The sequence below is a fragment of the Branchiostoma floridae genome, chromosome 16, assembly GCF_000003815.2.
Source record: "Branchiostoma floridae strain S238N-H82 chromosome 16, Bfl_VNyyK, whole genome shotgun sequence".
In the NCBI taxonomy this organism is placed as follows: domain Eukaryota; kingdom Metazoa; phylum Chordata; class Leptocardii; order Amphioxiformes; family Branchiostomatidae; genus Branchiostoma; species Branchiostoma floridae.
The window spans coordinates 2,175,161-2,199,808 of record NC_049994.1 but is presented as its reverse complement, the minus strand read 5'-3'; the positions used below and the strand labels follow the sequence as shown (position 1 = coordinate 2,199,808).

At 47.0% G+C, this 24,648-nt stretch overlaps 3 protein-coding genes and 1 long non-coding RNA gene across 4 annotated transcripts; 3 read left to right on the top strand and 1 right to left on the bottom strand.

Moving 5' to 3' along the window:
* Positions 1-6,953: 6,953 nt before the first annotated feature.
* Positions 6,954-8,334, top strand: LOC118432760. Its single transcript, XR_004833125.1, has 3 exons — positions 6,954-7,014; positions 7,531-7,675; positions 8,231-8,334. It is a non-coding gene; the product is annotated as an uncharacterized LOC118432760 (long non-coding RNA).
* Positions 8,335-11,671: 3,337 nt separating this feature from the next.
* LOC118403443 lies at positions 11,672-12,850 on the top strand. The gene has a single exon (XM_035802159.1). It carries the CDS (start codon positions 11,672-11,674, stop codon positions 12,848-12,850), a length of 1,179 nt encoding a protein of 392 aa, XP_035658052.1.
* Positions 12,851-14,134: 1,284 nt separating this feature from the next.
* Positions 14,135-15,472, top strand: LOC118403442 (uncharacterized protein F54H12.2-like). Its single transcript, XM_035802158.1, has one exon. The coding sequence runs from the start codon at positions 14,135-14,137 to the stop codon at positions 15,470-15,472; it is 1,338 nt and encodes a 445-aa protein (XP_035658051.1).
* Positions 15,473-17,553: 2,081 nt separating this feature from the next.
* Positions 17,554-22,676, bottom strand: LOC118403668 (the record flags this gene model as incomplete). Its single annotated transcript, XM_035802445.1, has 3 exons — positions 17,554-20,227; positions 20,326-20,493; positions 20,611-22,676. Coding segments are annotated over 3 exons (4,254 nt in total), but the record flags the coding sequence as incomplete, so codon positions are not given.
* Positions 22,677-24,648: the final 1,972 nt, after the last annotated feature.

Below are 24,648 nucleotides of genomic sequence, written 5' to 3'. Positions count from 1 at the left end.
TGAATCCTTTTAAGTTGGCCATCTGCGTCTGCGCTAGAATATCCAAATTTGCCCGGTAGACGTTACGCCCAATAAACAAACATCGCTATTCAACGCATGCAGTTCTAAAACTGATGTATTTCACCCTCACAATAAAGCACATTTTTGACACACCGACTTGTGTAGAAAAATTTCCACGACACCTTCTTTCAGTACAAAGGTACATTGCTTTTACCAGAACTACTACATCCCTATAATATCCCCCCTCCCCCATATGCATCGATCAAACAGCAATCGCAAACAACTTACCTCTAATTCTTATTTACCGCCGAACAAACACCAACAAGGAAGCGATAACGACAATCACAGGTCTTATATGTATGTCTATGGTCATAAGCGTTGTCCACGACTTTTAGAATTCCGTGAAAATCGTGTTATTTTCAAGGAACTGGGTATATGCACGTATCGAAGACGATTACGCAAACAAATGGTGAGAGCGGGTTCACCGACGGTGCAAAGGTGAAAGGTCACAAAACTTGATGCTTACTGCACTATAGGTCAAACCACTGATAGCCGCATAACGCTTCTAGCGAATAAAAGATACCTTTTTGCCTTGGCCAAGAAGGCTATGTTTTCGGTTATTCCGTGGGTCTATTATATATGTAGGTTAATAGTTTGTAACTCTAGAAATTGCGGATTGAATTTTGTGACTTTTGGTAGGTGTGTAGCGGTGGTGGAGAGGAAGGTCAAGTGCGAAAATGGTTTACATGGCTTTTTACCTCCGGTGCTGTGGCTGGCTTTGTACGTGCGAGTGAGTGCGTTTGGCTTTGAACAAGGTAACTCGAGGTGTTGTGCATAACATGATGATATTTGGTAGGCGAGTAACGGTTTATCCATTAGAATATCAATATTGTCATTTTAGGAGCCCGGGGGACTGAAAAAGAAATTAACTGATGCGTAGCAATTCGCAATCTAAAATTCTGAAGAAGTCTGTGTGGCCTTACTAAAGAGAGACTGGAGACGTAAAATGAATAAGATAGACCAAGTAAACTATTGTATTCATCCTTCGGATTCAAAGCAACAAGTTGCGACTTACTAGTACCAAATACCAGATTTCCTTCTAGCTTCATTTTTGCGCTGAGTTTAATATTTACTCTCCTTTAGCGCTTATAAGCACTGACCAGGAAATTGGCTTTCATTTGGACGTCACACACATGCTTGAATAGCAGCTGATCCTAACCCTATCATTCAGGTACAATGGTTCATCTGTTATAACGCTAGTTCCCCTTTATCCGTGGGGGTAACCTATATTCGTTGTTTTTCAAACAGCACATTTAGGGATATCAAGTCGACTGAGGGCTGTTTCAAATTGTAATATTTTCAAAATATACATAGCAGTTTGAACTCACATTTTGTCGGCATGACAGCCCTAAATACGCTGCTTTTGAAAACAACGTATATAGGGTATCCAAGGATATAGGGGAACTAGCGTTCTATGACCAGTGTGTTACACATCGTCTTCTGGACATTGAATTTTCTAAAATACTATTATCAGTGACACTATGACAGTTATTGCCCCAGACACTCTTCTGCATCACTAGGTTTCAATGGAAAACAAGAGAATTCTTCTGAACCAAAATGACAGTCATCTATTTGAATGGCTAAAGTATGTTCCAAGATCACGCCGTTCCTTTTTCTTTTGTTCCTACGCTTCAGATTGTGAATAACGTTGACCTCTAAGGCTAGTTTTCTTGAAACACGTGATGATTATTCGGTGTAATGCATCAGTTCTGTATTAATATATTTTTACGTTGGTAAAAATAAGCTGTGAGTTTGTTGGTTTTTGGACCATCACACTACTGACGTACGTGTCTTCTACTTCTATAGATAAATTTGGTGGGTTCTACGTACTCAGTGTATGCAAACCTAGCTAAACATGGGAGCAACTGTTAATTAGACGGACTTTTACCGCAGGACCTAAGGGTTCAGAACATAGAGCAGGTGTTGTTGTTGTTTTTTGTATGCATTTTTTGAGCATAGAATAACGTTTTATTGTTATACTTGTAGAGCAGCCAGCGTGCAATCTGGGAATGATTTCTGCTTGATTGAATAGAAGCAGTCTTGTGTTAATTTGGCTCCGCCTAGTTCAGTCGAGTTATGTCATGCGGGGTCTTACGCTTACACGATGAAGGTATTTTGTATGAAGGAACGTTAACCTTGCACACAATACAGAGCTCACACAGTGATACCCTAGGTGGTGTCAATTGTCCAATTTGTCGTTATGGCATTAGAACCGTCGGGCGTTCGGACGTTGAACTCGCAAAAACTTCACCTTTAAGGTTGCTCTCATTGACTACAAACACAATGCGTTCTTGCTAAGGCAAAGCATTTCATTCAATTGTTGGCAAAAGGGGACAACTTTTTGGAGCTCTAAATGTGCAAACGCAAATTGTCGGTTGTCCATATGGGACTAAATGATTAAGACACCAAGGCCAGATATAGCCAGTAAGTAGCCAGAAAGTTGAAATTAGCTTTATGTATGCACGCAAAATCGCCACAGACTTTCTTTCTTTCTTTCTTTTTAATACTGCCAAATATATCTTTATTGTGTGTAAACCTAAGAAGGGGAAAAGATCTATTGTATATGATACATCGGGAAGCGCAGGGGATGGTCCCCAACAAGTTAAAAGTGCATAGGAACAGCATAAGACGTGAATTGAAAGCGGAGTGTAACATAGCATCATGTCTACTGCCAAAGATATCTTTATCGTATGTAAACCTAAGAATTCGAAGGGGGTAAAGATCCCTAGGTGAGTACCATGGGGGAGTACAGGTGAATGCCGTCAACAAGCCACAGGTGCGTGACAGCATAGACCGTGCATTGAATAGCAGAGTGTAACATAACAAAAGTTGTATACTGCCAAAGATGTCTTTATTATGTGTAAACCTAAGAAGGGAGGGAATATCTTCAGGGTACATGGGAGTGTACAGGGGAAGGCCCACACAAGCCACAATTGCTTGGAAAAGCATAGACCGTGCATTGAAGAGCGGAGTGTAACATAACATCTTGTGTACTGTCGAAGATATACCTATTATGTGTAAACATGAAAAGGGCGAAAAGATCTCGGGGATACACAGGGAGAGTACAGGGGAAGGCCCACAACAAGCCACAGGTGCGTGGGAACAGCATAGGCCGCGAAGCGGAGTGTAACATATTTCCGTGGAGTGGGGTGTCATTGTTAGAAAGTAACCCCGCCGTATGAGTTTGGCTGTGGCATCAGGTAAGTGCAACAAATATCTTATATTTTTAACTATCATTTATACATATTGATGAAAGGTCAATCAGTTAAAGACGACTTTTGAAGAATATGGTTGTCTGCCCTAGCCTAGGTTGTCTGTCGAGCCGTGTGTTGTTCATGTGGACTGGTACATGTATATGTAAGTCAGTCGTAACTAGAAAGGCCGGTATTTGCTTATGAGAAAATTCAGCAAATTTTACTCCACCCTATTTATGCAAAACACGACCGTTTCAAAATTGATTTTATGAAAGAATCGTCCCCTGTGAGAATGGAATCTTCATAATATACATTTAATGTCTAGAAATTGCGCCCATTCCCCAGCCGCCTCCGATCGAAGTTTTGGTCGGGCAGAGAAACCATGTTCTTGTGTGTCTTCTTACCAGCTAATAAAAGATCGTACAACTGTCAGTCAGTTCAGTTCATCCATTCGGTGATGGTCACAATTCTACCGCTAAAATGGTCGCAAAAAAAAAAAGAGATGGTATCTGTCAGACGAGGAAGAAATGTGTAGTAACGTCATCGTATCTGTTAAAGTAGCAACATGATAACTATTATTGTATATATTTTTGCAGTTCTATTGCTTTTGGTTATTATTACGCTCGGTTTTATGTTTCTTAGCCTCATTGTAATAGAACCCAAGGCATACCGCCAGAAAAAGCATGCTTTGGAGGCTACAACATGATGTCTCAACGAAAAATTTGCCCGTGCCATGCCTTGACGAGAGCAAGTCATCCAGCATTCTGTTGACTCAAACACCCAGTACTCTTTGTCTTCCTTCCTCATGTGTCCTACGCTTGAATAGTTGTGTGAGCCACCTCAGCGGGATACCCTTTCTCGGCCCCAGGGCTATGCATGGGGGTTTAGCATATAATGGACCGTTTTCAGAGGATTTCTCCAATATAATGAAATCAATTTGGAATTAACTGCACTGTAATGAATAAAGGTTTAACATGTTTGTTTTTTTGGCTATCATGCAATCTAAGTACACGTTGCTCGAACAGGCTTTGGTGGCTTTGGAATATAATACTTTAGGTGTATCTTAAATTACAACATTTGGCTTCTAAACACAGTCCCCATATGCTAATTAGCGGCACGGTATGTGTTTGGCAACACTGCGTGGCACAGGTGGCCTGTGAAGACCACCACAGAAAGACACGGAAACAAAGTTTCTTCATTTCCTCGTGTACTGTTCATTTCCTCCTCGTCACCTGGATATTTTGAGTCTGTAAAGGTACAAAAAGGATCTCAGCAGGTGCCATTGCTACAGTCCACAAACAGTTCTACCCTTGGAGGGTGGATAGTTGCAGGTGCAAGTCAGCTGCAGGCTAGGTCCACGGTAAGTGGGTAGTTGTTGGTAGGGGCCAAGAATAAAGCATTCCTAGTTGAAGGTTCACAGGGAGTTTGTCTATTTAGTTAGTTAAACCGGAGAAATGTAAAGTGCGCCTTTATCTTGAATACTTTTTATACACAGTGTGTACAATGCAATCCTTTACGACATTTGTACTTTGTTGACTGATGATAATTATTGACGAAGAACAAAGCATCCCCATGTAATAGTATATAGTTCCAAGTAAATGTTCACAGTAACTCATTGGACGTTGGTGGGAGCACGAGAGTATATTTTAGCTGCAGATTCGCAGAGAGTTGTAAAACTAACCCTAAGAAATGTTTTAAGTGACTCTAACTTAGCAATTTCACATTAATAGCTTAGTACAGCTCAAAAAAGGGACGTTCAATTTCAATGGCTTACAAGTTGAACTCAAGAGTTTCTTGCGACGTTTCTACTTTGTTCACTGTAATTTCTGATTGTGTGAAGTGTGCGGAAATCGCTGTTGTTTACAAGGAAAGTGTAAAACATTGTCTTAATGATGTGTTACGACTTTTCTCGTAAAAAACGATTGAACTAATATGTTAAACCTACTCGTACTGTTACCGTTGTTATCGTACCAAGTCGTTGGGTCGTTTGAAATTAAAGTGCTGAAAGACTCTGAAGGTTGAAACTGAAAAACTGTCAAGGAAAAAAAAGTAAGTTGTATTCACTTTCCCAGGTGGGAGGTTTTTTTTTTCAAATCATTTTAACACTATAGTGGCTATGGCTTTTTTCTTTATACCTTGTAAGAAGCCCAGCAAAATTTGAGACCCCTATATTACGCTACTATAACTGAATATTATGTACTTTTTCTGGTCCTTTCAATCGATTTTTTTCTCAGTCACGGGAATTTATAAGTCTCACTGCCATGTGCGTGTAAGTAGGAAAGTGATATTCAATCTCAACTGACTGTTTCAAAACAATGTATTGGGTATTGCGTTGTTTTATGTAGATGTAAGGAAACTGCCGTTCTCGCATGCAGTGCGGTGTTGGCATTCAATTGCAAGTCACGGAGAAGGTTGCTATCATTTGCCAATGTTTTCAAGTTTTTTTAATGGTCTACGAGATTCGGTACTTATTTGGAAAAAGTTCAAACTTTATTTCGACTTTTTATATTACCCGGTTGTGTAAAGCGTTGGAAATATTGATATTATGGTAAAGAGTACTTCTGATAGTGTGTAGATAATGGTAGCAGCATTCGTTCAGTAATTGCCTTATGTAGATCACAGTTGTAAATGGGTCAGTGGGCTGGGGAGTTAATACACACTTAAAGAATATTTGGTAGTACATTTGAGTCATGGATTAATGGCTCACTACAAAAGACCCACCAGCGCCCAACAGTAAAACATCAAATATGCAGAAACAAAAGCTTGTTTTATGGGGCAATGCCAGTAAAGATGTTGCAATAATTTTCAAATGTTCTCAAAGCGTATTTTTTCCTCCATAACTCACCTCTCAAGCGGAAGTTCCACGCTTCTTTTCTAGAATGTCATCGTCATGGAACAAGCTTTCAATGAATTACTTCCTTGTGGGGCACAATCTAAAACTTTTCAAGCCAAGGGTTAACAACCATATTTCTTCGGACGCCAGGACTGTAACCCAAAAACGCATTGCTCTGTTTTGCGGTGAACGTAAAAAGTGGTAACAGGCCTTTGCCCTTGTAGTATCAAAAGGTCATGTGACTACGTACCTTTACCTTCTGCTTGTTTTTGTTTTGTGGCACTGTAAAGATGCGTCATGAACGCGAGTGCAGTACCACATTATGCCCGTATGTCTTGGAGAAAAAAATGACAATGTTAACTAAGTGGGTGATTCGTTCTTCCCAAAGGTACGAGATCCGTTGCCTGACTGGATTAGTATTCGTACCTTGGACTTTTATGTTCTGGTTTATTATCTTCGGTTAATCATGCCTCAGAACATTTTGAATTTTGATAGTGCCATTTTTTCATTCATTGTTCAAAATTTAGGGAGTTATGCTTGGCTGCACCTCTTTTCTTGTGGCTAAGTGTTTATGTTCCCCCTTTTTTTTTCTTTTATGACTTAGACTCCTACCGTTGGGCTCCTGAATACAGCGACGGACGCTGTATGGAATCTTTGTCTAGCCTTCGAAATATATCAGGCATCTGAATTCTATTACTGTCACTATGCATTCCAAATTCAACACAATTTACATCAGAATTACGGCCCGTGCAATTAAAGCGTTTGAAAGAAGAAAAGTCTTTATTTAAACGACAAAAAGTAGGAACATTACTTTTTCACGGTTGGCTGTTAACTACAAATAAATCTCTCTTATTTTTTCTAACTTAGAAATGGGCCGCACACAAGCTGTCAGCGGTGCAGTCGTCCTAATGCTGGTCTCCTTGATTGGTAAGCAGACATCGACTCTCTCTGGGTGCCAATCACATCAAGAACACGTTGTTACAAGATTCGTTTGAACACCTAAATGTATAAAAGTGTACATAAGGATGGATTACTCATGTTGCATCGGTACATCTCTTTAAATCACTTTAAGTTCATGTATTTCATTGGTGGTATTGTTGCATCCTTTTGAATTATGAAGGTTGATGTTAACACCCTTCTAGATATTGAAAAACATGTTGCTATATTTCAGATTCAGTAGATTCAGATGTCATCATGCTAATGACAGCATACACAAATAAAGGATAATGATGTTGCCTCCTGCCTTTTATTAAGTGCTTAGGCATGGTGGTGGCCCTTGCACTTTTGTCCCACAAGCAAGGGCGAAGGAAGGACGAAGTGCACTTGTTTATGATAATGATCATGTAACGCAGCTGTATTTAAGTTTTGTTTGATATCCTTCTTAATGTGTAATGCCGTGTATCATTCTAAGATATTTACGTGCACCTTTCATCCATGATGCAGCAGCATCAACAGGAGAATGGCTTCCGCCGGCATTTTCACAGGACTACATCACATTTTACTGGGACACCACGGGCTTCAATGAAACGGAAGATGGAAAATTTCGAAAATTTGTGGTTCAGCTGTATAAGACAAAGAACAACAGCTGGTAAGTATATGTATTCAAAGGAGGTTATTTGTCTTTTTTAATTTAGCATAAAAGATCATTGGATGGGTTTGCTTAAAAGAACAAACAAAATAAATACAAAATTAATATAATGTCTGGCCGAAAGGCTCCGAGACATCGCGCTGCGACCAAAATTAGTATCAAGATGTAAAATTGAACATCCTGACTCCGTTCACCGAGGAGTTATTTTATGAAATAACAATAACTGGTGATATTAACATAACAAAATCTAGATCCTGTTCAGCTTTCTATGGCACTTTACAGATTGTAGATGTATATTCTTTTTCTTTGTCCGTGTCATTTGCGTCGAATCAAGTAGACGTAATTCAGTCTTACTCTCCAAGCAGAGGTCGAGTGGCGGAGATATACTAGTAGTCGAAAAAAATACAGAGCGGCTCTATCAAATGTGTAGTATTTACTAGTTCTTAAACACAGCAGCATGGCAGGCATAATACAGGTAAAATAACTTCACAGTAAAAGATAACATTAAGTCGATTTTCCTTACTGATCTTCTTTTTTGGGTTTCCTCCAATAAAGTGATGATGTGATTCACCCTCCGATGGTAGAAGAAATCCCTGTGTACTACCTACAGGAGGCCACCTTTACACGTCTGAATCTTAGTCACTTGTACTGCAGGTAATACAAACCGTTACTTTGATTTATTACAGTGCATACATTGCTTTCAGTAATCCTGCATTGTCATACAGATATTTCGTCTTCAAGACTTAACATGCTTTGCTTCTAGAGTGTCCTAACCTTCGTTGATGCTTTCATAATACGAGGGCTAGATGCGGTGTTAAATAAATTGAAATTCACACAATTTTCAGTAAGCAGCGACATTTGAATTCATTCATTCCCAAAATAGTTTGAAACTTCATATATGAATTTGTAAATTTGCCTATTCAAGATAGACCTGGCCACTTGTGATTTATTGAAATTACAGACAATAATATAGTACATGGCAAACCCAGACTGCTTAGCTGATACTGGGTCCAAACAGAAATACATTTACACATAACTATATTTAATGCTTTACGTATTCTTCAAACAAAACAACAAAATTGGGCCTAAAGACAGACCCTCTTGAGTAGAACGTATCATTGATAAATTAAACTTGATATATAGGCTTGGAACTTTGTGAGTAGTATAGTAGGGACACGCTGCTATCATTTATTCTGGCGGTGCAAGGTGGTGCAGGTCAGAGGTCATCGTCTGACAGGCTAGTCTAGGGGTATTTTTCTGAGCTCTGGTCGGGGTGAAACAGGGGTCAAGTCGCCCTTTTGACCCACCATGGTAACTATGACAACCCCACGCCCCACCCTTGTGAGACACGCCCTTATTTGGCAAAAAGGAGCAGGTCAAATAAAGACTAGCGCTATAAAACGAATGGCACAAGGCATCCTCCCTGAGTTCCCAGTGAACAGCCTGGAGGACGCCAAGCTTGTTAGCAACATGTTCAATACCAGAGCCGTCGAAGATGACCCGATGGAGATAGACGAACCGTGCGCGACTTGCGAGCAGCAGCAAGAGGGACTCACTTCGATATACTCACCGTGGTACAAATCGTGGGAATTACGACTACCGATAGGTGGACAGACGTACCTGACTGTAGGACTTTTCAGGGATAAACCGACGGTTTCAGTTCGACAGTTCTACCGTCCCAACCCGGCCGATCTTTACGACATACGGCCCGGGAATCAGGCTATGGTCATGACCCCCGAACAATGGCAGGCCCTCAAACGCAACATGTCGAATGTATCTGCAGTGCTGCTGGATTTTAGGTTTGCAGCGACGTCCCGCAACACGGCAACGGTCTCGCCTCGCTGGTTTCACTTGGGTGGTGTGCTGTACGCCGTTGTGGGGCTCTTCGGCGGGACCCGGATCGTGGGCCTGGGCGAGTTCTTCCTGCCAAGCCCAGGCGAGGACCCCGACAGCATCTTACCCGGCACGAAAGGGATCAACTTGAATTCAGACCAGTGGAGCAAATTGTTAAACACAGTGGGAACGGTCGACCGGTCGCTGGTGGCCCTGGACGACGCAAAGAAAAATTATATTTGCAATGACTTAAACGATAGGGGGCTATTTTGAGTGTTGTGGTCTTGACGAAATGGATATATATGGCAACCGGTAACATCTGCTGAGATCAGTCTTTATGGATACGTTGATAGCACAAACAACAGACGTCTTTTGTCAGTTACTATATCACAAAGCCCCAGACTTGTTTCCCCAACACCGGCGACGCCCCAGGTCGGTGGCGTGCGTTAAAGTAGTACAATGGGTGGATGCGATCTCGGCGGACGAGGAATATGAAAAGATTATCGACAATTTCATGGCCAACGTACCTAACGCGAGGGATGGGCTGAAAACGGTGCTCGAAAAAGTACTGCAAGAGGAACGATTAAACTGGGGTCGACTCGTTACCGCAATGTCTTTCGCCGTAGACGTGTGTACGCACGAACGGTATGAAAGAAATACCGACGCCCTCTCGACCGAGTTAGCAACGTTGATTTGCGACTATGCGGGAAACTGGTTGTTACGCCAACGTGGCTGGGACGGATGGCTTGAACGTCGGCGGTACGACAAGTACCCGTCGTTTGTACAGTGTCTCTGTTGGCTTCTCACTGCACGCGTTTGCATCATCGTGACGTAGCATCGTGATGCCCGAGCATGTTAAAATACGCCCACGTACGGTACGCTGGTTGGCCGATACTCTGTGCAAGACGGATTTTCATTTGCATGAGATGATGAGAGGCACGCCGATTGGTTGGGGCAGGACAAGAGGGCTTCATAAAGGCAGACCCGTCGCGATCTGGCGCACCTACGGATCTCCGCCGCCTCGCTGACGACCAAGAACACGACGAGCCATGGACGACTCAGTGATTTATCCGCAAGATCTCCAATATTGGAGGACACTACCCACGTACACCGGGCTTTCTAAACCTCCACAGGCGGACGCAGCGACGCAGACATCACCCCGTCACGACGGAGCCCGGACGCCGCCAACTGCGGACGTACCAGACTCTTGGCGTTCGACCAACCCAGCACCGACCGTTCAACAACCCCCGACATCGGAGGTTCAGGTTATCAACGAGGTCGACCGAGTTGAAGTCAGGTTCCCTCTCGGCGGAGACGTATTTATTACCATCGGCCGTTATAAGGGGAAACCGCTGGTGGCTGTGCGGAGGTTCTATCGACCATGTCCCGGGAAAGACGTGTGGAAGGCCGGTAAACAAGGGCTGGTCCTAGCCCCAGAGCAATGGCTGGCACTCAAACGCAACATGAGCAGCGTGTCGTCAGAGCTCCTGGCTTGCGGGTTTTCGTCCATGCACATATCCTACAAGTACAACGGGAGCACGTTCCCACCCAGCCGTTTTGACCTGGGAAACCAACGATATGCCATCGTGGAGCTGTTCAGAGGGGAAGCGGTCGTGAATCTACGAGAGTTTTTCAGACCGGATGCAGATCACGACAAACTTCTCCCGACCAAGAGAGGGCTCAACCTATCAGCGCCACAGTGGGATGTCCTGGAGGAACAGGCAGACAAGATCGATGCCGTCCTGAAAACCGTCCTTGAGCAGAAATTGCTGTCCAGCAAACTCCTGGCCGAAATCGCGAACCAGTGATTTGTCACGAAATAAACTTCATGTGGTACAAACATGGGCAAAGATCTCATTGAAGTGGCTGTGTGTGCAAGTCATTTTATTGCTATAGTAGGTTCGTTCAATAAGCGTGTAAGAGAGAGAGAGAGTAGGATAGAGTGGGAGAGGCGCATGTGCATAAAAGTGGTGCATCTGCATAAAAGGGCTAGCGTTCTAACGAAACAGTCAGTCTCAGGGTTGGAGAGGCACAAATAACACGCATGGGTTGTCTTCCCCAAATCGCGTTCTTGGGCGAGCACTTTTGTGAGATAGTGGACCGCGTTCATTGCGCGTGCATGTGTATGGGAGGCCGAATATTTACGTTCTTTCGTGGTTTGGGATGGTTTCCAAGAATCCCGGGAAGAGGAGGAGAACGAAGGCGGGAGGGGGAAGCAAGCGCTACCCCACCAATCCTGCCGAGGAATGGCACGACGTCCTCCATAGGGTTTACTACGACCCCAGACATCCTGCAGGGTACGGTGGAGTAGGACGGCTCCATCGAGCCGTGCGTAACAAGTACGGAGTCACCCGAAAACAAGTAGAAGCGTGGTTGCGTTCTCAAGACACACACACCTTACACAAGCCCATCAGACGACGTTTTCAAAGGAACCGCGTGATAACCGGAGGAATACACGACCAGTGGCAGGCTGATCTCGCCGATATGTCATCCCTCTCTCGGCAGAATGACGGGTATCGCTATCTCCTGACCTGCATAGACGTATTTTCTAAATACGCGTGGGTCGTTCCCATCAAAGACAAGACGGGCCCCACCTTGGCGAAAGCCTTTCAAACCATCCTAGCCGAGGACGAGCAAAAGCCCAGGTGTCTGCAAACGGATCAAGGCACGGAGTTTCTCAATCGACACGTCCAGTCTCTATTGAAGAAGGAAGGGATCAAATTCTTTACGACGTTTAGTGTGGAAACCAAAGCCAGTGTGGTGGAGAGGTTCAATCGTACGCTGAAGACGAGAATGTGGAAATATTTCACCGCAAAGAACACGCACCGGTACATTGACGTCCTGGGCGACCTGGTGTGGTCCTACAACCGCTCCTACCACCGCAGCATCAAAATGGCTCCCATCGAAGTGAACGAGAAGAACGAGGGGCTCGTGTGGCATACCCTGTACGGAGAAGATGACATCTCGAAACCCCGGAAAGGGAGAAAACAACCATCGTTCAAATTTCGAGTCGGAGATTCGGTTCGAATCAGCAAATCTAAACTGCGCCTGGAAAAGGGCTATACGCCTAATTGGACCACAGAGATCTTCATCGTCTCCGAACAAATTGCCCGCCGTCCTCCCGTTTATCGCGTGAAAGATTACGACGGAGAAGTTTTGAGAGGGACGTTTTACGAAAAGGAGTTGCAGAAAGTTACGAAAAAAGACGACGACGTCTATCAAGTAGAGGACATCCTGGACACGCGAAGGCGAGGCAAAAAGAAGGAGTTCTTTGTGAAATGGAAAGGATATCCGGCCAAGTTTAATAGCTGGGTGAGAGAAGAGGACATGGTTCCAATATGATAAATACCGACGCACGCCCGCACATCGGGCATTGCTCAGACGTACCTCGCCATGGCCAATTCGTTTTACGTCACTCTCCCCAGCGACGGAAGTATGGACGTCTTTCAAGAAAACACGGTCACGAATTATCGGACCAAACTGGCTCAGCCCGTAGAACTGTCGGGAGAGTGGGAGGTGGGGCTCGTCGAGATACAATATCCTCACAGCTGGCTGAACGTTCGGGAAGGCGAAAACACGTTGGTGTATTACATGGTGGACGAAAAAGACGAAGGAAATGGTCGGGAATACGAGATCGTCAAAATCTCAGCGGGGCACTACAAGGACGTTTTGCAACTCTTGAAAAGCCTGAACGAAGCCGCCTCCATACGTTACCCTAGCCTCTTCAAGCAACACGACATGTTTGCTTATGACAGCATCACGAAAAGAGTGACCATGGTCCTGCCTCCCATGGCGCAAAATTCGACGACAACGAAGACTTATCTGACGGGGCCATTGGCCGAAAAACTGGGATGGGGAGTAAAAGGCGCCATATACGGAAGCTGGGTACAGGCACCACGTCCAGCCGACCCTAACCTGGGCTTTCACTCCCTGTACGTGTACGGAGATGTCGTGCAGCATCGTCCGATGGGTGGACAGAAGGTCCCTCTGCTGAGAATCGTCAAAATCGAGGGACAAGACGGGGACATCGTCGATCACCCTATCCCCACGCCGCACTACATACCCCTGGCCAGGAAACGGTTCGAAACGATTGAAATAGATATAAGGAACGACCTCGGCGAACCCGTGCCATTTGTGCAAGGGCGAGTGATCGTAACACTTCACTTCCGACAGAGGCGGTCTTCCTACTTTTCCTAGATATGACTGGACAGCGAGGAGGACAGTTGCCGGTGTATTACGGACGGTCTATGCAGCGTGGTTACGGGTTGGGAGGGATTTTTCGCGGTTTGCTCAGATCCGCCGTACCCCTACTGAAACGAGGGGCCCAAAGTGTGGGAAGACAGGCTTTAAAGAGTGGTATGGATTTAGCTCAAGACGTCTTAAATGGGCAAGGTGTCAAACGCGCTGCCAAACGGAGAGCCGGCGAGTTTGGACAACGTCTGATGTCTGGGCAGAAAAGAGCCAGGGTGCGTGCACCAGTGGGGCAAAACAAAGGAAGAGGGGCGGGCAGGGGAAAGAAGCCATTAAAACGTGGAACGAGACCGCGTGCAGCCAGTCGCAAGAGAGCCGGTGCACAGCGCGGACGTACCTCTCCCGATATCTTCAGCTAGTCACGATATAAACGACATGGCCCACATTCACCCCCTATCGTGTTCCTGCACCAAATCAGAATTGGATCTGTTTGAGGTACCGCCAACTCAGACGACCATAACGGACGGTAGATGGGTAGAGTATCATCCGGTGGCCAGTCTCGCCGAGTCTTCCCCGATAGAATTTGACATTCCTGGAGCGGGAGAAGAATTTACGGACCTTTCCCAGACGAAATTGTACGTGAAAGCCAAGATCGTTCTCCCTAACGGCAACGACCTGCCGGACAACGCCAAGGTAGGCCCGGTAAACCTGTGGCTTCAATCGCTCTTCTCGCAAGTCACGGTTACGGTCGCAGGCAAGGACATAACGGATTCCACTAATTGCTATCCATATCGTGCCTACCTGGAGACGCTGTTAAACTTTGGGTCTGAAGCAAAGCAAACGCAGCTGACCTCTGAACTTTTCTTTCAAGACACGCCGGGACGACTTCACTTGGTCGACCCCTACCCGAACCCGGCAGATCAGGACGCAGTGGCAAACGAAGGATTGGTGAAGCGTGCCAACATGACCCGCAACAGTCGCGAAGTGGACCTCATAGGACCGCTACACGTCGACCTGTTCCATCAAGACCGCTATTTGCTCAGCAAAGTCGACGTTAAAATCAAGCTGCACCGATCGAAACATCAATTCTGTCTGATGTCGCCTGGAGATCAGTTCAAAATTGTCATCACGGAGGCTGCCGTCTTTCTGAGAAAGGTCAACCTGTTACCCACCTATCAGCTGTCCATCGAAAGTCAACTCAACAAGCAGACGGCCAAGTATGCCCTTAAGAGAGTTCAGTTAAAACCTTTTACAATTCCCCGTGGTAACCATTCAGTGTCGAGCGACAATCTGTTCCTGGGACAGGTCCCCAAACGCGTGGCGATCGCTCTGGTGGACAACGCAGCATTCCAGGGGTCTTTCGGTACCAACCCCTTTAACTTTCAACACTTTAACTTGAACTACATCAGTCTCTGCGTCAATGGGCAGGAGGTGCCTCACAAAGCGCTGACACCCAACTTTGCCGAGGGACAGTTCGTCAGATCCTACATGAACTTGTTTGGAACGACAGGCAAGCAAGGGCAAGACAGCGGGAACCAGATCGCGAGAAGCGACTACGACAAGGGCTTCACGGTGTGGTGTTACGACCTAAGTCCTGACCTCTGCGGCCTCGGTGGAGACCATTTTAACATAATCAGACAGGGAAACCTTCGCCTGGAGCTGCATTTTGCACAGGCTTTAGATCAAACGGTGGTGGCGGTGGTCCTCGCTGAATTCGACAATCTCCTGGAGATTGACAGGCAGAGAAACATCAGCTTTGACTACAGCAACTAGAGATGGACACGAGACAGATGTACGCCGTCTTACGGAGCGACAAGAACACGGCACCTCACCTCCGCGGAGTCTTTGCTTCAGATCGGCTTCCGAGGCATGTACGGGTCTATCCGAGCGCTTACGTCGTTAATACTGACCCAAGCAATAAGCCCGGGCAGCATTGGCTGGCCATCTATTTCGACGGGGAAGGACGGGGCGAATTCTTTGATTCTTATGGCCGTGCACCTGGTCTGTATCCCCGACCTATACTAAGATTTTTGCGGAGAAATACGCGCCTTCCGTGGATTCGTAACCAGCGCCAGATACAAGCTAGACTGTCTACCACTTGTGGGCAGCACTGCCTGTTCTACCTCTTGCACAGATGCCGAAATATTCCGATGACTAACATAGTCGAGATGTTTAGCAGCGACTTAGAACTGAACGATGTATCCGTAGCAGAGTTTATAGAGCGGCATTTTGATATAGATGCTCCCGTGGTCGACATTGAGCTCGTCATGCGACAGATAGCGAGAACCCTAGAAGACTTTGATCGAGCGTTTAACGACTAACGTATGCATGGTTAACCATATACTATATGATATAGCTTTTAGAGTGTAGTATTGACTGTAGAAGGTTGTGACGAATAAATATCATGAAAACGTATATCGGTCATAGCGTGGTCTCTATTTCGGCACACACACACACACACAATCGCACACACAATCATACACATACACTCGCAGAAACAAATAAATGGAAAACCAGTCTCTATATCTAGGCCCGCGTCCGAATCACGGGAAACTTTACTTGTTAACGCTACTAAGTCCACGACATTTCCGAGAAGCTCCCTTTTGCAGATGACGTAGTGCCTGCACTGCCAACTTTCCACTTCTTTCCTGGGATTCTTTGAGCGACAACACGACGTCGCTTGGGTTGGGGTGTTGGGAGGACGTCTTCGCTCTCTCCGTCTGACAGATCTTCACCACGGGCGGTGCGACTCTTGTGACGTTGGATCACGGACAGCCGGGTCGGGTGCCTGATAGCGGCTTCCGGCGCATTGATGCGTGCCAGGCCCCTGGCGAAAGATTGCCAGCCGGTGGGATTGAACCCGTGCCTCCTTTGCATCGCGTCTCTAATCAAGTCGGACACATTTGAACCTGGGACCACTTGTTTGTTGTAGAGCAACTGTCCCTGATCGTTATAACCGATGATGTCACCGCCCTTGTGTTTGATGACGTTGAGCATCTGTCGTGCGCGAGCTTTCATGGTCTTGGGAAAGGCCTCCAGTATGCTCTTGTCTTCTTTGCCGCTGGCTGCGGGGGTGCTGGGAGCCTTTTCATCCGTGGTGGCGTCCGTGGTAGCGGTGTTGGTGACGGTAGGAGGCGAGGACAATACCCTGACCGTGACGGGCTCTGTGCGACGCTTATCTCTGTACGTCAAATAACGCTGCAAGAGTTGTTGGTACAAGGTAGCTTTCTCGTCGTCCGGAAGATCGGGTCGTTCCATCACAGACTTCATTTCCTCGTCCAAGGTAACGGCGGTCTTGACCAGGGGAGACGTCTGTTCTTGTTGCTTAGCCTGAATCGTTGATAGCAATTCTTGCGGCACGAGGGCCATCTTTCTGCTGTGTTCCATGACGACAGAGCGGCGTTACTTCCGTCCACCTCCAAATAAGGAACTAATTGCATTAATAATAGGACTGAGTAGAAGAGACAGGAACCCACCCTTCTGGATCAACGTCTGTCTTTTCTTGGTCAGGGGAACCCTCTTATCGCCAAGCTGACGCAGAGTGGCTTTGTGCCGAGCCAGACCTTTCTTCTGGGCCGGTGTGAGACGAACGTTGCCCTTCAAGACGTTGTGCGTGCAGTCACAAATCGATTTCAAGAGATCGTTAGGGGCGGACGACAGAATGGCTTTTCGCAATTTCGGGTTGGCCTTGCTCAACACCCGGAGACAATCGGCGTGACGATGTAACCTCTTCGACATCTTCGGCAAAATGAGACCGCGACGTGGACGAACGGAACGTTTTATCACTTTCTCAGGTACACTTGGGGTTGCGGCGTCAGCATGTTTGTTCTCACGCGCAGGTCCTCGGGCGTTTCGGGATGGAGGTCAAGGAAGAGATGTCCGTACGTCGTCTTATTCACGGCGTCTTCGTAACACTCTCGAAGAAATTTACCGTGCCCCGGGTACATTTGCCGCGCTAACGTGGTGATCATGCTTTGATCCCTTGGCGATTTGAACAGGACGATGTAACTGGAGTTTAGAGAAATGGTTCTTAGGCCTTGAAAGAACAAATTCTGAACGAGAAAAATCACCGACAAGTCACGATGACGGCTGGCTCGGGTAAACAGTTTTGTAACTCTTTGATCCGTATCCTTGGCCGACTCAATCATGAGATCATCAATCACGAGCGCGTTGCGGCATGACGGCTTAATGACGTCATTCCAATTGTTGGGAAGGCCCTCTACGAACTGAACTTTTGACCCTAGTTTCGAAGTCAGCTCGCGGTGGATCTTGTCCTGAAACTCCGAGTACAGCCATACCACGTGTTCAAAAGGCCCGGGATCAAGCCAACTGGCTCCCGTCGTCAGTAGTTTTTGAGCAAAATAAGATTTTCCAGAGCCAGAACAGCCCGCTAGAACCATTCGACATGGATGGTGTATTCTCGCATCCATACCCGCAAATGACGTCAAGTCTGTCCAGCAGTACTATTTATGCGTCTACTATACTATTATAATGACACGCTAGCCTCTCTAAATATCGAGAGGGAGAGTGGTGACCCTGTCATGCTTAACCTTTCGTTTGGGATAGAAGTACGAAAAGGCATCGCGAATTTGCGTGTACGTGTGTATTTCGCTCTCGCGCACGCGAAACCCTTTGTTGATGCCCTGGCCGCTTTTCTTGGTCTGCAAGACGTTCAGGTACTTGAGGTGGTTAATGTCGTTACATCGTTTGCTCACCCCTTTGCAACTGAACTTGTCCTCATTCGTGTCATCTCCGCCGAAACAGTAATACGTTTTACTGCACAGACCGACTATACCGCTCCCGGACCATTCTTCTTTGAACAGCCCGGGAGTGCGCTTGTCGTAAGCCGCGTTCTGCTTGGTGTCTGTTCGGGGAAACCAGTCAGATTTCTCGCGGAAGTACGAATCCCGCATGTCGGGTTTGATCACGTCCTCCAGCTTGTCCGCCGAGATGGCGATATAAGCGGAGTCCGTGTCCATTTCACAGTACTGGAAATCGGACACGTCCACGAACTTCAACATAAAGTCGTAGTAAAAGGCGAGCATACGCAATTTGGCGTATTGGTATACGAAGAAGCCAATTTGCATGGGAAGGTTAAACTTGATGGTGCGCTTCGCCGACTCAACTTCAAAGAAATTGTCGTCGTTGACCACGATCAGATGCCGAAACCGCAAAGTGTTGATCTTTCGAGTGGCGGTCACGACGTCTTGGCAATACTCGACGTCTGTTTGTTTTTCTTTGTTGGTGACCGTCTTGCCGTAACCCGAATTACCGATCAGCTTCATGGTGTCGGCGATGATCTTCTTGGCTTTGTCCTCGTCGCCCTTGCGCCTCGCATCGCTAACGGCATCTCCGAAAGCTTTAAAACTCGGCTTGGGTCTGTACTCCATCACCTGGTAGATGCGAGTGACCTTCAAGCCGTGGTCGAGATACCAGTTGAGCAAGGGCGAAGCCAAGAGAATCTTTTGACCGAACATACTACCGATGAGCGATCGCCTGGGCTTGGACATGATGCGATGCGTCTTGGCGTACGACTTCATGTGCTCGCCAATATCGTCAATGGAAATCTCGACGTTCTTAAATATCGGAGGCATTTCGGCGAAGCGCGACTTGAGATCCGCGGGGACCTCGATGTCGCATTCTACCGCTCCAAACAACTCCTTCGAGCGAAGAGCCTGGAGGACGCGTTCACCGGTCATGTCGGGAAGATGTTCGGTGGGAGTCTTGCGGCCTTCCAAGAAAGACGCCAATCGGACGTCGGCTCTTACCAAGTTTCTCCACTGACATTCCCACATTTCGGTGACCGTATACCCACACGCTCGCAGGTACTCGGTCGTTTGGGCCGTTTCCGCCCGCAAAGTCGCGAAAGACTTGCCGCGCCGATCGTTGAAGACTTGGCCTCTGGTCAAGGAGCAGGCGTGCCCGTGCCAATAGCAGCCGTGAAACTGAAAGATTTGCCCGGTGTCCGAACAGAAACCGTCCACCGGAATTCGACGTGAACCGATGCGCTTTTCGGTGCTATTGAATTTGTGGCGAATGGCGAGATTCCGCTCTTGGGCCACCCAGTCTAACCAGTCGACGGCCATTCGTCCCCACTGAGGTGTGGAATATTCTCTTTCGAACCCCGTGTCTTCTCTCCGCCGAATGTAATGGCCGGAAGGCATGTCCTGCATCAGGGCCCACAGATATAACGCATTCGCGTCGTAGCCAATGACCTTTTGACAAGGTTTCGGTTCCCTGCCCGACAATGTCATCTCGTCGGCCCTGATGTAGGTCTTGCCCTTCTCGTGGTACCTATGAAAGATGATGCTGGGTCCCCCCACTATGTTGTCTTTATACAACCTGTACACGTCTTCATTGTCTGGAACAGTAAAGTAAGTATCGCGCGGCAGGTTCATGAAAAGGTACTTAAGTGTTAGACCCGGGACGCTAATGCCGTCCTTAAACATGTCTATACCCTTGTCCTGGTAGAACTCTGTCATCTTCTGCACGGCTTCTACCATGGGGCTAACGTCCTTGTTGTTGTACCTGTAGGAACAAAGATTAGTCGTGATTTGTTAAGTCCAACCGCTCCGCTCAATCTAGGTTATCATCTAGGTGTTACGAGATAACGTACAACGACCTACCATATCAGGAAGTCCCTCATGGTCGTCATGCCCTGCTCTTCCCACACGCGCTGACAGTACAGATAATCCTCCTCCGAGATGTCGGACTGTCGCAGGTTGCTATGGAAGGCGGCTCGTGGTGGCAGCCGCGTGTGCTCCAACTTGTCCAAGCTGTCCATCCATTCGTACCTGTCATGTCAATGGGACAAAAATAACACGTCATAGCCCGCTCTAACACAATGTCGGGCTAACACAATGTCGGTCACATCACATCAGAATGCAAACAAAAGAAGGCCGTCTACTTACGGGAAGAACCCCTTTGTCTCCTGGCAGCCGTACGCCTTCAGCAGGATCGAGTAGGAGAAGCCCGGCGCCACATAATTGATGAGATCCAGGAATTTCATGTCGTCCGTTTCAATCGACATGTACGTGTTGTTCTTCTTGATGGGTCGGAGTTTGCTGGTCGATCGCAGCAGCAGCGGGAGGAACACTTTTTTGATGGCGTTCAGGTCATACTTCCCACCGTTGAAACTAAGGACGACCAGCTGACTCATGTACTTGGTCAGTTCCTCAATCAGTTTGGTCATGTAATGTTCTTTCCGGCGTTTTTCTTTTCGCTTCGCCTTGTCAACTATGTCTTGCGGGGATTCTCCTTCCGTTTCTTCTTCTTTTTCCTCTTTCTCCAAATCCCTTTGCCGAATTTCTTCCATCTTGAGCACCGCCCAGTGATACTTTTCCAACAGAAGGGAGTACGCCTTACGACTGATTTGCTGTAGGAAATTCAACAAGTCTTCAGCCACTTTTGTCGGGTCGCCTTCGGACACGAAACATTCTGGGTCGGTGTATTCAGGGACGTTTGAGCAGACGCTCACGCTCAAGAGTTCGTGCGCCGCCTCCCACGTCATCTTGTCCGTCTTTTGATCAGTCAGTGGTTTTAGAAGGCATTCTATATCGAAGCAGGCTCGGTAGGGATAGTAACGATCTTCTTCGGGGATGACGATCCCTTCGTCCTGCAGCTTTTCAAAGATGGTCTGCGGTAGATGGTAGGCGCCTCCCGGATACACCTTGGTCACCTTACCGTCGCACGTGCGAATGTGTCTTTCGCAATTAAAACGCTGCTGCCACCTCTTTCCGCATTGCGGACACGCGTACGACTTGGCGTAAGTCTTAAAGTCCTTAATGTAACTGAAATGTTGCTCGCAGAGATTGAGATACATCGTATTGTTGTGTGTAGACAGGGGACGCCTCACCAACTCAGCAAAAAAGTCGCCATCTTCTGCGTCTTCATCGTCGTTGGGTTGTAGAGCATAGACGTACACGTCGACCTCAAACAATGTCTCTATTTCCTCCAGATGTTTGAGAGACACGCCTTTGAACTGCCTGGGCGTTTTACCCACCCACGCCAGGTACTCTTTGAAGAGGCTTTTGGTCGTCCTTTCCAGTTTGGTGCGATCGCATTGCCGATGGAGTGCCAGGCACCTGAAAAAGCAGAGTTTGTCCGTGTACGGGCCGTGCGGTCGGTTAAGAAGGGCGATGATAGACCTGCTGTTCCTGATGTAGTCTGTCAGCGTCCCCGGGGCACCGATGGGATGGTCCTTGATCTTGTGGACGTAAAACGTGACGTTCACCATCTTTTGCAGGACCGTTTTGCTGTTGGGGCGCTCCTGGCGTGCTTGCTCCATGTGATCGACTTCTTCGATCTTGTCCAGGAACCGTCGGACACCATCCTCGTTTTCCACTTGGACAGGTTCTGGCAAAAACCCGTTATTATTTTCACAAGGGTAAAAATATCGCAGTGCCCCCGTTTCCCCGTCCTGGAGGATGAACCCGAACGATAGGTTGATCTTAAAGACGGTTTGCTGGTCGCCAAAGATGGCCCATACGTTGTCAGCCAGATCGCTAGGATTTTCGGACTCCAGTCTAAAGTTGTACGTGTCCTGGATGTTTTGTCCCCGCTTGAACTGCGTCCTGATCATGGACCATTTCTGTCTGTACAGATTTTGAACGGCCCCGTCATCGTGTTGGGGAATCAGCTCTTCCGACACGTCCTCCGGATCTTCCGCAAAAGGAAACTCGGCGTCGTCTCCAGCGGGTTGAATGTGGCGTCGTTTCGCTTTGGACCCGGCCCCGTCTGCTGTGGAAACCCTCTTTTGTGGACGGGAAGTAGACGCCACGGGGTGTGTGGCTTCTCTGTGCACCTGCAGGGCACGGGCCGTGTCAAACGCCACGTTACACGGACGGCACCAGAACGTGGGGGCCGGCTTGGGTGTATCGTGCAGCCGCCGATGTTGCAGTAGGTTGTCCCGTCTAGGAAACTTTTTGCCGCAAAAATCACACTCGTGCGTGGGTGCGTTCGGGTCGTGGGACTTTTGATGACGCTTAAAACTGTCGAGACGGTTATAGGTTTTGTCGCAGATCTCGCAGAGGTAGGTCGTGGTGTCGTGGGACTTTTGGTGACGGGTGAGACTACGTTTTTGGGCAAAGGATTTTCCGCACGTTTCACAAGTGAACGCCATGACTATGTGACGGTAGTGTCGATCATTGGTGGGTTCTGAAAGAACATACAAAGCTTTGTTTGAAAAGCGGAATTCGTATCTACTCGCCCCTCTGGTTGTTTCACCAGTGCTTTTGTCATGTTGACCGCACACTCATCAGTATTCCGTGACAAACAAAACAAGGGCTGATATTGCATCGGTGGTCTTTTGTCACCAAACAAAACTGGTTTGCCGGTACGGACATGTTTTGGTAAAGCGGAGGAACCCTTTGGTACAAAATCTGTGACACACATACTGTTACGTTTCAATATTGGTAAAGATATACGTAGCATTCGACATAACATATACTGATGATATCACATCATCTAGCGTGTAGTTTTACTAAAGAATATTACTACAGACATGGCATGACAACAACAAGAGTTTTGTAACGTTGTGACACGAATCCCCTAGTGTTAAACATAACTCGACACTCCACACGAAAGCTAAACGAAAATGCCGTGGTACAATCCTTCCACAGTTTCTTCAAAACACGTTTTGTTGCAGAGAAAATATTGTAACATATATTCTAGTTTTACACGGGTTATAAACAACTGTCGCTTGTTTGAGAGATTCTAACAGAGGATCAAAGATATGTAGAAAGTGTTTTCCACTTACCTAAAGAAAGAGACGCTCCGTCCGTAGCGGTACTGCGGTCATTAATCCGGGGCACAGTTCGGGTATAATCCACAGTTCGGGTGATCACCACGCCAACTGACCAGTGCCTCGCTCGTGTTCTTTTTATACTAAGAAGATGGGCTAGCCAAATGTTGGCATGTCCGTTCACGTTGAATGATGCACTTCCGGTGGCTGTACTCCCTAAGACGGAAACAAAGCCGTGCCACTTCCGCCCAAGTGAAGTCAGTGAAGCGAAACGGCGACAAAACGGTGAAAACCTCCCCGCTCTGCGCTGGCTCTCTATGGCAAGGCGTAGAACCCTTTTGATGATGTTGTTGATAAAGGCAGTTACATTTCCGCCTTCCCTCCCAGTTTCCAGAAGCCTGGGCCGGCCATGTCACAGTGTACGGCAAACGTAAAGTCCGGCAAGCGCTTAATTCACCGTTCGTTGTCTTATCTTGGTACACCATGGGCCGTGGTCGCTGCCGTACGACCTCTCCTTGAAGGATACCGTTTAAACTCTCGTGTCTCTAACCACGTTAGCGGTGTGCACACAGCTGGGTCTATTGTCCCTCCCCGTCTTTTGTGTCCTGTTTTCCGGCGTAACACAATGGCTTCAATACACTGTTCCCGAGGATAAAGGAAATCACCGACTTTCATCTGGGAGGGCCGGCTCAATTGTGTTGGACCAACCCCCCTCTTGAAGCTAGAAAGTGATGGTGCAGTGACACTGTGTGTTGGTAGCTTGTGTCATTCACTCAGTGTTGTTGGAAAATAACTGGTTCTGTATGTTTCAGTCCGGCAAGAGAGTGCGTTAAGGCGGAGTGGGTGTCCTCAAGTGGGGTTTTGTGTTCCTAGTGATGTATTGATGTATGGCTATAGATGTGGCAGGCCTTGTAGAACTAGCCTAGCCTGACACCTCATTTCTTGCAGGGTCAGCCAACCCAGCTTGTTCTGTAGGTACGACACGCTGGTGGTGTTCCTGTAGTCCTTCAAGACATACCTAGCAGCTCGTTTCTGTACATATTCTATTTTGTCCATTAGCACATTTGTATTGGCATATTGACGCTTCTGTGGGTACAGTTAGCTGTTCCAAGTCGTATGCACACTAAGCCGAACCTAGTTGTATCTAACCTAAACCCATACAGCATGCCTGCCGTCTTGCGGTGCCTTTAACCGTTAAGTTTTTTTT

What these genes read in the sequence shown, in the direction of transcription:
- LOC118403443 (XM_035802159.1), top strand. Translation starts at nt 11,672, where the DNA reads ATGGTTTCCAAGAATCCCGGGAAGAGGAGGAGAACGAAGGCGGGAGGG.
- LOC118403442 (XM_035802158.1), top strand. Translation starts at nt 14,135, where the DNA reads ATGGCCCACATTCACCCCCTATCGTGTTCCTGCACCAAATCAGAATTG.